Source organism: Lonchura striata, chromosome Z (genome assembly GCF_046129695.1).
Source record: "Lonchura striata isolate bLonStr1 chromosome Z, bLonStr1.mat, whole genome shotgun sequence".
NCBI lineage: Eukaryota > Metazoa > Chordata > Aves > Passeriformes > Estrildidae > Lonchura > Lonchura striata.
In genome coordinates, this window is record NC_134642.1 from 29,741,281 (window position 1) to 29,758,157 (window position 16,877).

General features: G+C 38.6%; 1 protein-coding gene across 1 annotated transcript in view; it reads left to right on the plus strand.

Moving 5' to 3' along the window:
• The window catches only part of ELOVL7 (ELOVL fatty acid elongase 7), a 31,868-nt gene that overhangs the window by 6,306 nt on the left and 8,685 nt on the right, over positions 1–16,877 (plus strand). The window contains exons 2-3 of the mRNA XM_021534471.3: positions 13,010–13,098; positions 15,063–15,253. Coding sequence (XP_021390146.1) covers positions 13,029–13,098; positions 15,063–15,253 — 261 coding nt within the window. The 5' untranslated portion in view covers positions 13,010–13,028. The remainder of the gene's footprint in view (positions 1–13,009; positions 13,099–15,062; positions 15,254–16,877) is intronic.

Here is a 16,877-nt window from a genome sequence, read left to right on the forward strand (position 1 = left end):
TTCCCAGTTTTGAAATTAGGTTGCTATTTTATTTTAAAATTGAACATCTCATATACCCCATTTGAACTACATTTAAAAGCATGGAACAGAAAATTGCCTCTGGAGGTGTAGAAATTGTGCAATCTGGTGTTCTTGCTTTTATCCTGTAGAGAATTTTTGTATGTTGTAAAATGTGATATTTCATCGGCTGCTTTCATCCAAGGTGCTGAAGCATCAGACAAAACTTGATTGAATCTAGAAAGACTTTTGTGCTAAGTGAGGGAGTCACTTTAACAGACGGTGAAATTATATGACCTTGGCTCATTCTTTGGGATGACTGCAGTGGGAAGAGATCCAGTCTTTCTTTCCAGTTAGTGGGATGGTATCATGCTTTTTGGATATGGTCAGCTGGATGAATCTGCACCTGAATAAAGTATATATAAGACAAAGAATGTGTGTAAAAGCAAATTGTTTGGTTTAAATGTGAGCAATAGAGTCATCCTGGAGTGAAGCAGAAGAAGAGCAGAAGCAAACCGCTCTGCTTTCCTAATGAGGGCTACGGTGTTGCTTTAGGTTCAGAAAGGGGGGTGTGGCCTGCTAATTTTGCATATTAACTGGAATATTGAAACAGCACACAACACTTTGGCTTTGCTTACAGTTTTGCTGTGTTAAGTAGTAGAAGACTTGTCCCTTTTTATCTGGGGACTGAGAGCTCTATACAGAGAGTGAACCAAAACTGACCTCTTCTGCAAGGCATTGAAACCAGTATGTCAAAAGTACTGAGACTTTTTTTGATAACTTAAATGCATAGCTACACGTAAGTCTAATTTCCTTTTGTATTGGAGATAGTCCAGTTTTATTCTGTTTTACTGCTGTAGCATGCTGAGTGGACTGTTAGACACTTGTCTGTTTCTTGTATACTGGTGTTTTAAAGGAACATTAGTATTAGGCTGAGTATTCTGCTGCTTGCCAAGCTTCTTTGTTGGAAGGATTATTGTCTCCTGTGCTGTTCTGATGTTGCACATCCATTGCCTAATGCACTTTGTTGATGTGATCTCAATTTTTTTTTTTTTTTTTTTAGCTATTTGGCAATCTTTCAGGATCGAAAAGATGGAAAAAAAAAGTGCAGTTGCCTTGCCCAGACATAGCTGGTTCATCCATATATGCTGTCTGGATGAATTGTTGTATTTTAAACTGAACTGATGTCTTGTGGTTCTGGGTGGTCTCCAAATGATTAGAAAGATGGTAAAAAGCACATTCTATTGTGATAGTGGAAAATATTGACAGAAGATGGAAAAATCCTGACATACCTGTGATTAAACTTGCACATAGATGTGTTGTTTGATTCTGCTTCTCTGTGAAGATACCTTTTGGTGTTCCAGGCTGATTTAAAAAAGTTTTTGAGTTACAAACTCATGGCCTTCGCAGTGCTGCTTTTTGTGCTGTTCTTGAGCTTCCAGACAGTGCAAAACAATGAAGACTTTTAGAAATCCTTATTAGCAAAGGAACAAAGGTCTAGATAACTAGATCTGGAGCAGAAATATGCCTTTACAGCTGTCTACTGTCACTAATGCATTAATGTATTTTTGCCCGTAATATCAACCTCTGTTTTGCATTTTGTTCTGCAAACTCCTGCAGATTGATTTCTTGGAATTTGAATGAAAAATTTATATATTTTTAAGGTTGGATTCTTATAACAAGATCTGGTTAAAAAATCTTGTTAGATATTTTTGCTGATCAAGCCAGTTAATGTTTTTAGGTAAGGGATAATTTTTCTTTCATGCAAGCTGTTGAGTTTAGGCTGTGTTCTGATTACTGTCCATGCAACATTGTGTTGCCCATGCAATCATTTTCTTTAGTCTCTATTGGCCCTTGCCTGCTCTGGGTCACTGTGTCAGGATGTTTCCTCACTCTAATGCTTGCAGGCAACCTATTCCATACTGTTTCTTGAGTTTTGACCTCCAAGTCTGTTGTAAGAACCCTTTGAAAGTCCGGCACTTCCACAGTCCTTAGAAGGGTATCTGCATAGCAAGTGGAAAAGAAAATTTTGGAACTGCTGCTAGCACTGTGTGAAAGCAAACGTGCTCCCATTCTTGTGTTCACCCCATGTGCCCAAGCTGTCAAGCTGGATCTGCCTCCAGTGGGTGAGTCATCTCAAAAGGACAAGGTACTGGGGAAAGTTATCAGGCAAGTAGTCTAAGCAACATGCAAGATGGCTGGAGTGGTACGCAAGAGCTTACTCAAATTTTGAATAGAATCAAATGGAGGCTTATAATGTGCTAATTTCCATGCATTCATCTCTGGATTCAACCTATAACCACAATGCAAGTGGCTTTGACTTCAGGATGAGCCTGTGGGGTAATTTCCTCCAGTTATTCTTAAACTTCAGATGCCTGTTTGCTGTCCATTTCCATTCTGCACACCATTGTGATACCTCCATTGAGTATGGGATATAATAGAAACATCTGGCTTTTCCATTTCAGAGACTGTATTGACTTTTTCCCTTTGCAGTAACTCTGGTCAGGTGTAAGTATAAGCTAATTTATTTTTAAGTGGAGATCTTCTTTCCGAAGCAGAAATAAAAAATGGAGTGCCAGGAGAAATTGCCAAACAGTGGTATAATGTACCTTCATGGGTTGCCTGATACTAATACTCATGAGTGTGTTTCATAGTGATTAACCAAACCTTTCATCATGCTGAAGAATGTTAATTACAACAACAACAACTTAATTCCTGTATACCTCCCTGCATATCCCGTAGTGATTTGAAACTTCTAGCTGCAACTGTATAAATTACCAGCTCTGGACTGGAAAGATTTAGGATGTGGCAGTGTAGTTCCTTCCTGGAGTGCTCCAAAAAGTACATGTGCCAAGACTGGACGTGGGAGCAGCAGCTTTTTAATGATACTGTCAGCATGCTTTCTTGGGTAGGAGGAGTGTTCTGAGACTTTAGTTTAAAAATCACTTAGGACATTTCCTTTAAAGTACCTTTTGTCACCTCAAAGTTCTGCCATCACCTGTCACTGTGCTGCTGCTGGCCGTGTCACACTGTCAAAAGGTCACATTGCACTGAGGGTCACTGCCAAAGGTGCCAGCACAGCTGGTTCCCACTCTCTTGGAAGAGCCTCCCAGGGAGGGTGCAGTTGCTTATGTTTACAATGCTCAGCAGCATGTCAGCTATGCTGCATGGAAGCTTAAAAAGAGGGGGAGGGAAGGGAGGGTGTCAGTTCTAGGTCAGCTGCCTTTAAAATTTATTCCTGCCTACTGAGATGCAAGCAAAATAGGGGCAGAAGGAATGCATTATTTTGCTGCCGAGGATATCAGCCCAGGACCCAGAGGGTGGTGGGTAGGTTGAGCAAGTGCAAGTCAGTGGGAAACAATGGTAAAGCAAATTAGCTCACGTCAGCATGGGAGAGTGGTGTGGGAGCAGTTCAACTACTGTAAATTGCTGCGTTAGAGGGTGTACAAAACAGTATGTTGCAACGCTTGACGGGTGTTATCAGTGTTACTACTTACTAATATTCTGAACCCAGCAAGGTTGGAGCTGGTGCAATAAAAATTCCATAAAATGGCATTGATTTTGCAATGTTGTTTTGCCATGGCAACTACGCTGACAAGAGCTGAGTGTATGCTAAACACAAGATTTAACTGTGGAAAAACACCTCTTCCTTTAATAATTATGAATATTTTTCACTTTACTTGCTCACCTTTCTTAAGGTGAATATTGTGTTCTTAAGATAATTATTTACTTTTTGTTTTCCATCTCCGCTTCTTATAAAACTCCTTTCTGATGTATTTTCATGTTACAAAGACAGTCCCATCTACCACAAGTGAAAATTATGGTCTAATATTTTTTTCTTGATGCTGAATACCAGCTGGTACATTGCCATTGATTACTTGGTTATGACATGTCTTTGGAAATAAAAAGGCTTGTCTGCTTTTTTTTTCCATTGGCATTGGCTAGGTTAGCAAGGTACTACCTATGCAATGGCTCCTGTTCCCTTTTATTGTAAGGAGTCTTGTCTGGAAGCTGAAGTCTAGCTCTGCTTTTCTGTTTCCGTTTCCAAGGAGTGACCCCCACTGTGACTATTTAATGACAATTTATGTTGTTGTTCTACTGAGATGTGGGTAAGCACAAACCAAGTCCTTGGTAGCAAACTGCTTCTATTATGATTAATTCAATGTATGAGAGCCTTATATTCAGTTAACTTAGGCATTAACTCTTAACTGTGAATTAGGGTAGATGATGTGGTGGAGCCAACTCAATGATTCAGCTTGCTGCTAAGAGAAGGGGACAGTCTCGGACATTAGACTTTGATCCCTTTCATTCAAAGTATTTAGCTGAGATTTGCACTCCCTCTCTCTTTTTACAACTTATGCATATACTGAGTATTAAAAATGTGCTTCCTAGGCAGCTTAAAAAACCCAGTCTGTGTTATCTTTTGCAGTGCAGGTAAATAGCAGTCCTTCCCCTCTAGTTCAGTACAGATCTCTGTATTCTGTTTTGCTTGGTTACTAATGATGTGCATACACTTTAGAAACACCACAGCTGTAAATAATTCTTACATATCCTTATCAGAACTGTCTCTACTGTAGCTGTTTGTGAAGGAAAAACAAACAGCATGGGTAAGAGCTCTGTATGTTAGGAAGACGTTGACTTGTAGATGAGCGAGCAGGGTGCACGTGAGGTAGGAGCAGCATGATTGCGCAGCATGGCTGATTGTGTTACTGCTTTCTAGCCATTAGCTTATGTTTTGTGAAAGTCTCTTTAAAATTACCTAAAGCTTAGTTGATCTGGTCTTTCAGGTAAATCTGAAGAGCTGCTTTCCTAGTTGCATAATAAGGTAAGGAGGAAACAGGAGACTCTAACAGGAGAGTCTAACACCCTCCTTTAGGAAAGGAGGATGTTAACCAGGGTTGGATATGGCCCAGTTACTAAATCAATGCATTACCAAAGGCCTTTGATTAGGGTAATGATATACCATTATCTAATGGAAGTGAGGTTGCACTAACAACCTTATTTTGACTTCTAAGTGAAAGTTGTTATGCTGTGTGTGCCTCTGTCACTGTGTATGTGGGTCTAGGTGACATTGTGAGCTGGTGTCACTGAGCTAGAATCAAAGGAGTCAATAGTGAGTTGTGCACTGGAGCACCAAGAAGAAGAGCTTTCTTCTAAGCTGTATGAGGAGCCACTCACTGCAGCAGAGTAGGTATGTGGGACTAGTTGGCTGAAGGATGCTGACATTTAAATGCTTAATAAAGAACTTTTGTTAAAGGCAGGGGAGCACTGAAACAAGTTGAAATCTTAGGAACTTTATCCCTGCTGATGTTGTTTGTTTTCTCTGAAACATTGGAAGTATGGGGAGAGAAAATTGGTGAAGATACAGTGATGTCCGTGGTGCTCAAGTACTAAGTGAAACTGAGAATTTTTTCAGGGATGTACCCAGAGTTTCCTACTTGATTTAACCTGATAAGTAGATTCAGACTTGTAAAGAAAATTCCTTCCAGGCTATTTAGACTTGATAAGTCTTTCTATGTGATGTAGAAGATTAGTCCCTAGGATCATTTCAGATGCATCCCTGCAACCTCAGGTGATACATTTAAGATATTTAAGATACTGGTGATGACAGGTCTTTTCCTGCCTTACTGTAGCACAATGTAATTTTTGTAGCTTCACATCTCATCTTGTAGAGTGACCCTGATGGAGAGTGTGATGACTTTTTGAGGTGGAGCATGTGAAGTGATTGACTAGCAATCTAGTATAGGATTGTCTATGAGTAGGCGGGACTGGATGGTGATGTGGCCTCCTTGCATATCTTCATTATTAGCTTAAAGGGATCTATGACAGGGCTTTTATTCCCAGTTTTCTCCCTTTCTGTGGCATTTCAGTTTGTGAGTTTTAATATCTCCTTTGCACAAGCCAGTTCAGCCTTACAAGTCTGAGTTGACTGAGAAATAATAACTTTCTTTTTCTTTCTCAAAGCCTAAGCTTTAATTTGGATTGGTGAAGCGCTGTGGCTTATCCTGCAGCTGCCTGGAGCAGAGCCACTGGCAGTGATGCTATGGGACTGGACTGCAAAGAGGGCCTTACTCATTCAGATACTGGTGATTGGTTCAGTGTATGTGATGCAGGAGAGTGCCCATGTAATTCTGGCTGGGAGCTGGGTATAAAGCAGGGCTATACCCCTGAAATTGTTCCCATAAAAAGGGGGTTTTCCATGCCTGTTGTTACTGTTCAGCTTTGCTGTGAAGTCTTCAGTATCTATTCTTTTAACAATTCATAGAGAGTTGTGAAAGAAAATACAAACTGGTTTTTACTTTACACGGTAGCAGAGTAGGAAAGCCATTGGGCAGACACAAAACCAGTGTGAAGTGTGGTTGAAATGAAAGCTGTTTTCACTAGTTCTGCTACTTAGGGTACTTTAGTCACATAGGTGAATAACAGATTTGATGCTAGTTTAAAAAGCAAAGAATTAAATAAATAGGTACTATGTAAAAAATCCAGTAAGGGTGACTACACAAGATAAGCATTAGATATCTTATTGAATAGTTCCAGTGAGGAATTTTAGAAGATGTTCTAGTAAAGTTTCTAAGCCTCAGTAATCTGTTTTTAGGATGTCCCCTGTCTTCTAGCAGGGGCAGTATTTATAAGCACTATTATCAAAGAGGAAAAAGCAACCTAATTTTAAGCAGGATTTAGCAAACTTTCATATGAGATGAATCTCTCACAAACTGGGCTGGATGGTTGAGAGAAGGCATAAAAATGGAAAAGGTGACAGAAACTTCTCTCAGCAAAATCCATAACAGGTGACACCTAGCTCAAGTCTGAAACTTTGTTGCAGACCATGGGTGAGTAATCCGTGTAATATAATAGGCAGTTTGCAGTTACTTGCCATGTGACATAGGGAGTAATGTAGTTAAAATAACTGTAATTATGAACACACAGCCTTGGGAAATAGGAAGGGCAGAGCTGGTATTTCCCAGGTAAATCTTAAGATACCATCTGCGAAACGTCCTAATTTAATTACCTTCTGAACTTCAAGAGCAGATTAACAACAGTATACAAAGTGATTCTGAAACATGGAAGTTTCATAATTGTACCTGCATATGCAAGTCAGTATTACTGCCATTTCTTAAGCTATAATTTTGAAATCAGACCTGCATGTGTCAATGTTGCTGTAGGCTCTCCCCCTTTTCCAGTGGGGTCTGCAGGGTAGACAATCCTCGACTCATCACTGTCTTACCATGCTAGGTGTGATACTCCAGAAGCTTTGTTTCTGAGACCCATCCTGGGTGGAAAATAGAGCACTGAATTCTGCCCTGAGTTGTCATAATCCCCAGATATTTTCTAAAGGATCCCTATAAAAGTATCTTGTCTGTCTTTTCATAATGAACTTTTTTCTCTAATGTATATTTTTAATGTTAAGTGTCTTAAGTTCATGCTGAATTGAAAATTGTTTTTGGAGTGACACAGCTTATATTAGATTGCTTCAGTCTGGGTTTTTCTTTTTTATTTTTTGTGTATTTTTTTGGTGAAGTTCTTTCATGTGCATATTTTGTTTAGTAGCCATTAACATAAAACAATTTTTGTAAAATTACTATTTAAAAGCAAATCTTGATATCTGTTTTATTATTTAAAAAGTCTGTAGGGGGAATAAATGAGCATAAAGAATGGCAAATATCATTCATGTGGGTTAACCAAAGGAATATGAGAAACTTCTTGTTCTCATTTAAAAAGTAGGAATATTTGAGGCATACCAGTAATTCCCATTACAAAAATCACTAATAGTTATGTGAGCTAAGTGACCTTGAGCACTTCCAATAGCTTGTTTCCTTACCACTTATCATCAGACATTCTCATATGGTTTGCTGTAGTATTTGTGTAATTTTTGTTGGTGTAAACAATATTATCTGCCCTTGTCTCTACAGTAAAGGTAATGCTCCAGCTTGGAAGTGGTTCTGCCAAGCTCTATGGCTTAGCTTAGCTGCATTTAGTGGGCTTTTCCAGCTGTCTGCTGAGCTGCCGGCAACCAGAGCACAGCAGATTACTTTGTTCATTAACACAAACACTTTCCTCCTTTTCCTCACTTATATCTCCTTTTCTTACAGTGGTGGAGGCACATTTGTTTAAAGATATCTTCAGAAATTATTCTGCTACACTGACTTGAACTTAGGTACACAGTGTTATTTCAATTGAAAAAAAAAGAAAAGTAATGCTTATTTCTTCTGAAGAGTTGAATATCTTGCATACATTTTTTAGGTGGCTTTGAAAGTTGTTTTCCAATTGCATGTGTTTGAGAGGACTGTCTTTATTGTTTAGAACTTTTCAAGCTGGCCAGACTACTTATATTACTGCATTTTTGAGTTTATGTAAACTGTTTGCAATTTATTGTATAAATGACCCAGTTTTGAAAATGAGTCTGTTTGTGTTACCTAATTTTGAGAGAGTTTGCTACAAATTGGACAATCTATTGTGCATTTTAATGACATTTTAAAATTTTGATATGAGCAGAAAGGAGAAGATTGGAAATAAGTGTTGGTGTACTGATTCTGTAATTACATTAGCAGGTAGGTAAACCAAGTGTTTTCCTGACTGAACCAGGGCTATACAAATGCATAACAGGCTGATGAGTTTATAGTATGAAGAACTAAAACTATGTATTTAACAAATGGCCTTCTCTGGCCCCAACTCTTTGATCCCTTAGGTGAACTCTTTCCAGTCTCTTAGAAGATAATTTCTGTAGCCCACTGCCAAACATTTTGAAAGATTGCATTACAATCAAAGCATTATCAGTTTACTTCTTAACAACACAGTTGTACTATAAAAAAAACAGTCTTTCAGAAATGGTTTGGGTTTTTTGATGAAGCACAAGCTAGTTGTTTATCTTGTAGTGAAGGTATGTGATTTCCTTTTTTTTTTCACTGTTCCATTAAAAAAGCAGGCCTTGATCATATTATTTTCCAGTGTGTATGAATATGTGTGAAGTAAGTGTAACAAGGTAAGATAAAATATTTTTCATGCTGCCATTAACTCTCCTTTTGTAGGTGGTTAACAAATAATTATCATTAATGTAAACTGTTGTTCACAGAAGTGGATTTATGAAGGAAAATGGGGTTGCTAGGTAAGAAAAATAGGTAGAATTGTAAAACACATTGAAATGTAAATAGTAATGTCATATATAAAACTTGGTTTAAAATAAATCTTTAAACTGTAGGAAAGTTCTGACCAGCACTATCTTTCTTCCAGACATTATTTCTTAAAGCAATTGGAGTTAACTTACTGTATTTTGCTTGCCTTTAGATTCAGATCAGTGACTATTGAGTGTTGAGGCCTGGTCTGCTTTCTGTGTAAGTCCTTCTCTCAAGTTACTGAACTCCAAGTAACTGGACTCCAGAAACTTTCAGAAAAGTTCAGTAACTGTGGTGGAGTTGCTTATTGCTTGTCTATGAACAGAAAATAAATCTTGAAGGCTAAGAGCCTCTGCTGTCTAAACTTTTGAGGACTGTTTTAAAGGAAGAGGAGATGTGAATGCCGGGGTCAGAAGAGTTGGGACAAATCCCTCATCAGTATGGCAAGGGCCAGGTTCACTATTTCCATCATCTGCCTTTCTACTACAACTACAAGAAATCTATTAGAAATAGATGGATTTCAGATAAAAGTTTTGCATTTGGCCTCAATGCCTGGCAGGCATAAGAGTTGCTATTTAAATGCTGACAGCACATTTGTCTGATTTCTGATGCAAAAATTAAAGTGGAGGAGTCAGGTGGGTAAATGTAAAGAATTGTGTATTTGTGAATTTGCAGTTGTTGAATGATAACTGTAAGAGAGTGTCATAATCAACACCCCAAACCCTTTGTAGTGGGTTGACCCTGTCTAGGTGCCAGATGCCCACTAAAGCCTCTCTCACACTCCCCTTCACAGCTGGACAGAGGAGAAAAAATACAACAAAGGATTAATGGGTTAGGATAAGGATTGGGAAAGATCACTCACCAAATACCATCATAGGCAGAATAGACTCAAATTAAATGTAATCATTCAATTTATTACTAACTAAATCAGAGCATACTAATGAGAAGTAAAATGAGATCTGAAAACACTTCCCCCACCCGTCCCGGCTCTGCCTCCTCCCGCTAGAGTGGTGCAGGGAGATGGGGAATGGAGGTTGGGGTCAGTTCATTGCATATCCCTGCTGCTGCTCAGGGAGAGGAGTCCCTGCTACAGCATGGGGTCTCCCCCCATGAGAGAACTTCTCCAGAACATCTCAATTAACTTCTCCAGTGTGTCCATGAACTGCTGCAGTGTCACTCACTCTTCCATGGGGTGTAGGCCTTCAGGCACAGCCTGCTCCAGTGTGGCCTTCTCTCTCCATGGGTTCACAGCCTCCTCTCAGGCATCCACATCCTCCAGGGGCTGCAGATGGATCTTTGCATCCCCAGGGCCCTCCATGGGCTGCAGGGCCACAGCTGCCTCACCATGGTCTCACCATGGGCTGCAGGGGAACCTCAGCTCTGGCCCCTAGAGCACCTCCTTCCCTTCCTTCTGTGCTGACTGGGCGTCTGCAGGGCTGTTCCTCTCACATGTTCTCACTCTGGTCTTCTCTGGTGGCAATTAAAACAGCACAAACATTGGGTGTTTTTTTTCTTCTTAAATCTGTTATCATAGAGGCATTACCACAATTTCTAATTGGCCCAGCCTTAGCCAGTGGCACATACACCTTTGAAGCCACCTTTGAAGCCACTGGCTCTGCTTGACACTGAGGAAGCTTCTCACAGGCTCTCACAGAAGCCACCCTGTAGCCCTACCACCACCAAAGCTTGACTATGCAAACCAAATACACTGATACTATATGGCAATTGATTTAGTGTCAGATTCTACACTGAATTTTCTGGATTTTTAGGAGCATGTCTTGAAGCAGATTTCTTGTCTAACTTCAGTCTTGGTCAGCATGTTGAGCTAGCCAATCTGAGTTGTAGTAATGCAAGGGTGGGAAAACTGAGTGGCAGTGAAATCAGCCACTTTTCTTACCAAAGAAGCAGTTAAATATATTATGATTATTTGTACTCAGTGAATATATTTGTTGAAAAATTGAGCCATGCTCTGCCCAAGGTTTCTGTGGGCTTTCACTGAATTCTGTTATAACCAAAGTACTTTCAGTTTGCCATGCCTTTTCTCTTGACAGACTGTTCTCATGTGTCTGAAACTGAAATAATATTGGATTAAAAGGATTATTTATTTAATTGGTCTAACAATTTAATACAATAGTTATTTATAAAGTAAACATTTTTTAAACAGTTCCTCCCCAGCACCAGTTATGGCTGAATTGCTTGGCTGTCACAGTTGAGCACTCTGAAGTACCTGGTGTTCAGGACAGGATTGGATTTATGTGTGTTTGATATCATCCGTAGTTGACTTATGGAGCAAGGTGACAACAATATTTATAATTTGCCTCTAACCATAAAATCCTTTATCTCATGTGATTGCTAGTGTCAAATACAAGAGTACTCCTCATGTTTCCATTAGTAAAGAAAGAGAATGCCCCCTAGTTCTTGCTTTGTCAGCACCTTTATCAGCATAGAGTGCTGAAGCAAATATTGTAATACGAATACAGGATGCATGAAAATGGTCAGTGTGAAGGCAATGACATTGAATTGGGAAATGCTGATGTTGGAAGATGATATTTCTAGAAAATGTGAACTTAAAAGAGACTTGCAGGGGGAATATTTTCCAAACATGAAACTGGCGGTGGTTTCAGATATTCAGAGACACAGGACAGAAATGCAACCAGGAAAACAAGTGGGCAGCAAAATGGGAATAGAGATGAAGTAGATCAGTTGAACTCTAGTGGAGGCAGGCTTGTCTGTGTTGCATCTTGCAGTGAAGGGTGAGTATAGTGGCTAAAAATTCCTGTGAAATGGCAGTGAACAGGATGTACTTGTAGAAGTGGAAATAAAGGTAAAATTGTTTTTCTGGACTGTTAAGGTGAAGATAAATGAGAAGATGATAGTGGAGAGATCAGAGGAGAGCGATGCATTACCATAATGAGGGAAGAACTGGCTCTGTCAGCCTGCAGCTGGCTTAGCCGGAGGAGATGCAGAATGGCTGCAAGAGGAAGGGAGCTGATTATCAAGGTGTTCTGCAGTATGAAATAATGAAAAAATACTACTAATAAAGGTGAATAAAGTGTGAAGATCGTGAAGGGATATTGAGAGAATTCATGTGCTAAAGTGAGACACTGAGTAGGTATGAAAATGTGCCATCAAATGTGCTGGGATTTTTAGAAGGTATTTTCTAGGGGAGATGAAGCAAGGGAAGGGCTGATGAGTGCCTGTTTGTGGAGCAAAAAATCAGTATTCACATAAGAATACTTCTCTGAAAACTTTTACACAAGTAGGAGGTACTGCATGCGGATGTGCTGGATAATTCTTGAGGGTTAATGGTGCTGCCATTGGTACTATGGCATTCCATGATTCTGGTGTGGAAACATTTGATTCATCAGAGTGGGATTTGCATACTAATTATAACATGGCTAATTATTGTATTTAAAAGGAGTATGCTGACATATTGGTACCATTTCTCCTTCCCACATACCTTAGAAATACTTATTATTTAGATTTTTTTTCAATAATAAATGTTGTAAAGCTGAACTTCCTTATATATCAGTGGTTTGGACTTAAAGGGGAGATGGTGATAAAAAATAATTTAAGCATCTGTTGTTTATTCATATTTACCTCTTAACTGTAATGGTTAACCACAGCTTCACAGATAACACTTTATGGCACGGAAGCACCTGGTATGTATGTAGAGATTGCAAAATCATATTGTGCATAGCACCTCTGCTATAAATTAGACCCAAGGATAGTGGGATCTGGCCAGCTAATGCTTCCTGATCTGTATTGGACATATGGTGCTCTGTTAGCCTTTTATCTTTTTTTTTATCACACTGCTTCCTGCAAATCTTTCCCAAAAAACTTTTATTAATCTTTCTTTATTGACAAAAATCCATATTTCTGTTTTGGCTTGTTTTCTGCAGGCAGCATCATAAAAATCAAATGAGAATGGCCTTTAGCAATCTGACATCAAAGGCTATACTACTGTATGATGAATGGATTAAAGATGCCGGTGAGTCATTTAAATCTAAAACTTACTAACTCCCAATAATTTTGAATAGCAATGTGTAGCTATGCTAGGTGTGCTGTTTATCAACTTAGAAGCAGCTTTGTCATCCTGTGAATATTTGTAAGACTTGCCAGGTAACCTATTAACATGATGGTCTAGGTTCTGCATTTTAAATTAGGAAGTAAACAAAACTCAGGTAGTTTATGGAATTAAAGTCAGAGTAAGTAAAGTGCAGACAGTGACTCTCTTGTTAGTGTCTCTAGTTGCCTGAATATATATTTGAGTTTTTCCTATGGTGCTGAATGTATAATTTTAACTTTCTTTCATTACGAAACAATTGCATTTTATCAGTTAATTAATGCACAGTGTGTAACTGCATTTTACTTTTGCAAAATGAAAAAAAAAAAACCAAGCCCTGATAAGTTTCAGTGTTTTGAAATCAACCCTCAGAGTAATTAACTCTGTAACAGTGGCAATTTGACAAAGAATGTTTGTCTCTTGTTGCAGTTAGTAAGGGATATTAATCCCACTTTGATTTTATGTTGCAACTCTCTTATTCTGTTTGCTTACCAAAAGCTGATAGAGAAGACCTCAATTTTTGGGCTAAGACCTATCAGTCTCAGTGTTTCTCACTGTGGTAGATAGATAGTGACAGGGATGAGCTAATTCCTGGAAAAAAATTGAGAAGTGATTAAGGTTTGATAGATAAGACTATTGATTTATTTTTTCTAGCATAGCTGAGCACCACTTTTCTTCTTCCATAAAAGCACAGCCTGTACGTGAGCAGGGAGTTTAATTAGTATGACACACAGGGTGAAGTAGATTGGGAGGGAGCATGCACTTCTGCTGCAGTATCCATGACTCCAGACCCTGAGTTGTCTCCATGCCCAGCAGTGCTTGTATTTGGCATTTTGTACAATAGTGTTAGTGGTGGAATATGGTTTTCTCAGGATCAGGCTGGGAAGAATAGTGGGAAAGGTTTGGTAGGAGCAGGGCAAAGGTAGATACAACAAAAACAGTTGTGAAGAGATGGTGGTTCTCCTGCAGCATACTTGAGCAGATTCCTCATGCTGTGGGTCACAGTCCTCCTTGGTCTGTGGACAGCAGCACTGGCACATCACAAGCTGTGAGCAGTATTGTAAAATGCTCTCTTCCTCAATCTGTTTTTACACTTCCAGTGGCTGTTAACCACATCAGAAGGTCTCATGGCTGAAAGGTTGCTTGAATGCTGTGGGTTGAAAATTCGCTGATTTGAAACATTTGGCTATGAATTAAACACTTGACAAAAATAACAGTAGTATAATTTTATCCTTAAAATACAGCAGGAAACCATGAAAGCAGCAGTTTACTGAGTCAGTAACTACTAAAGTTTGGGATCATTCTGAACCAAATCTTCCAAAAGACAGCGTAAAAAAAAATTAAAGAAAATAAACATTACACGAGGTTTGTATCAGTTCACCTGCTTATGGGGAGATGTGTCAGTCTTTGGTGATCTGGACTCTGTAATGAACAACAAAAGGGTGCAGTGAAATCATGGTGATGCTCAGATGAAATACCTGCCTGCCTCATCTGCGAGGGAGTGGCGAGGGAGTGGGTTGTGCTTACAAGGAGGTGCCTCTGCAATACAGCTCTCTGGCATAACTGTGAAATAACTTGCAACATTTGATTGTTGTATTATAACTTTCTTGTCATTAAAAGTGTGTTCTTTGTTGTGCTATAAAGACAAAATCATGTCACTCGTGAGTCTGTGTCTCCTTTTCATCATATGTGAAGAAAGAAGTGCTAAATCCTACATGGGTTAAATCATGTTATCCAGTTAGTATAGATTTGAGGTGAATGGACTCTTAAACATGATCAATGACAGAAAAACCTAGACCATCAGGAATTAAATACTTTTCTGTAGTTGTTTTAGTAAGTACTATAGACATCTGATTTTTTTTTTTTTTTCCTTCCTCTACCCTCTCTAGATCCAAGATTGGAAGGCTGGCCACTCATGTCTTCACCTTTTCCAACAACTTTTATCATTGGAACCTACGTTTATTTTGTCACTTCCTTGGGACCCAAACTCATGGAAAATAAAAAACCTTTTGAACTCAGGCAGATCATGACATTTTATAATTTTAGTGTGGTAGCCCTCTCTTTATATATGACTTATGAAGTAAGTATTATGTTTGTAATGTATTAATATATTTCATGTCTTTAACAACTAACTTTTAATAAATTTATTAATATAACTCCTACACTGCAATTCTCAAAAATATTATTGTCATGGCAGTAATTATCATCCTCCAAGGTGTATGTGAAACTTGTAATTCTTGGACAAAGAGAATAAGTCATATCCAGAAAGAGAGAACATGAAAAATTCTGTGTTATTATATACAATTTTGTAAGTTTAAATTTTTCATCATTTAAATTCTTTGTATTGCAGCAGGTAAAGCAGACAATATGCTTTTCTTAGTATTTTGTAATTGTTTCTGTCCTACTATGTGGTAATGTGACAGACTGTCTTTAAGCGGAAGGAGCAACAATTGATGTTTCAAACACTGTATAGAGTATGTCTACTGTGAAATAATCTTCACTTAGATCTGCCTTTTAAATCAATGACAGAGGTTAACAAAATTCAAGGCATTTTTGTCCTTTAAATGAAAAACAAAACCCCTCTAAACAAAAACCCTCCAACTTCTGCCCCCTGCTTTCCCCCTAGGCCCAAATTATTAGTAACTTTAACACTGATTTTCCCCACAGCCCCAAAATAGTAAATTCTCATTTTTTTCAAAAGCAATGTTGAGATTTTGCTTCTGTGGGGCTTTACTTTTGTTGGGATTTGGTGGGCTTTAGTGGGGTTTTTTGAAGTGTAGCTATTTGTTGACAGTATTGTGTGAGTGACAGCATTACATGTTTGCTCAATGAAGCATCACTGTGCTACTACTCACCCTGTATGTGACTCCCAGACTATGTGACTATTACAGGTTTGGCAAACTAGTAATAAAAAGCTGACAGATTATTGTGCCAAATTGGCAGGATATGTTCCTATTAGCTTAATTTGCATGAATTTTATCAGGAGTTACAGTGAATACCTAACATTTCTTCTAAGCTCTCTAAAGGCACTTCAGCAGCAGCTACTTTGTCATGACTGTTGTGTGGAAAGCGGTGGGCAAGATAAATACTTATGCTATTTGGACTTTTTTTTTTTTTTAATTGCTGAATTTCCTTTTGGAATTTGGTTCCAAGTTTGGTTTTGGTTATAAACTTCATAAACAAACAAAAAAAAAGCCCACAAAGAAACAACAAAAGAAAAAATTAAACTTCTGTTAGTGTCTGACACTGGCACAGTATTCAATAAGTCTACTCTCAAGGCTTCCATGTTACAATTTCATGAAAGCATACATGGACAGAGTGCAACCAAATGAATTTCTGCTATTGTCCGGAGGTCAGCAAGAAGCTGATTCTTTCCCTTTTTGAAACAAAGTCATTTGGTGGGTGTTTTAGTGCTGGTGTTCTAAAGAAACCTGTTTTTTTTAAGTAGTTAGTTCTTTCAGGAAGTTAAAAGGACTAAAGCCTGCTCCAGTTAGGAGGGGTGAAGCTCTTAGCATGCATAAGTGGATGGTGATAATGAGAAGCATCATGAGGATAATAAAATACAGATGTCATAATGGCTGGCAGTAGAATCAGTCAACTATAATAATAATGTTGCTCTTGTCCAAACTTTAACATATTCCAAGAGAAAAGATTATATTTGGTACATATAGTCCTTTGGTCATGTGCTTTCAGTTGTAGTTTCT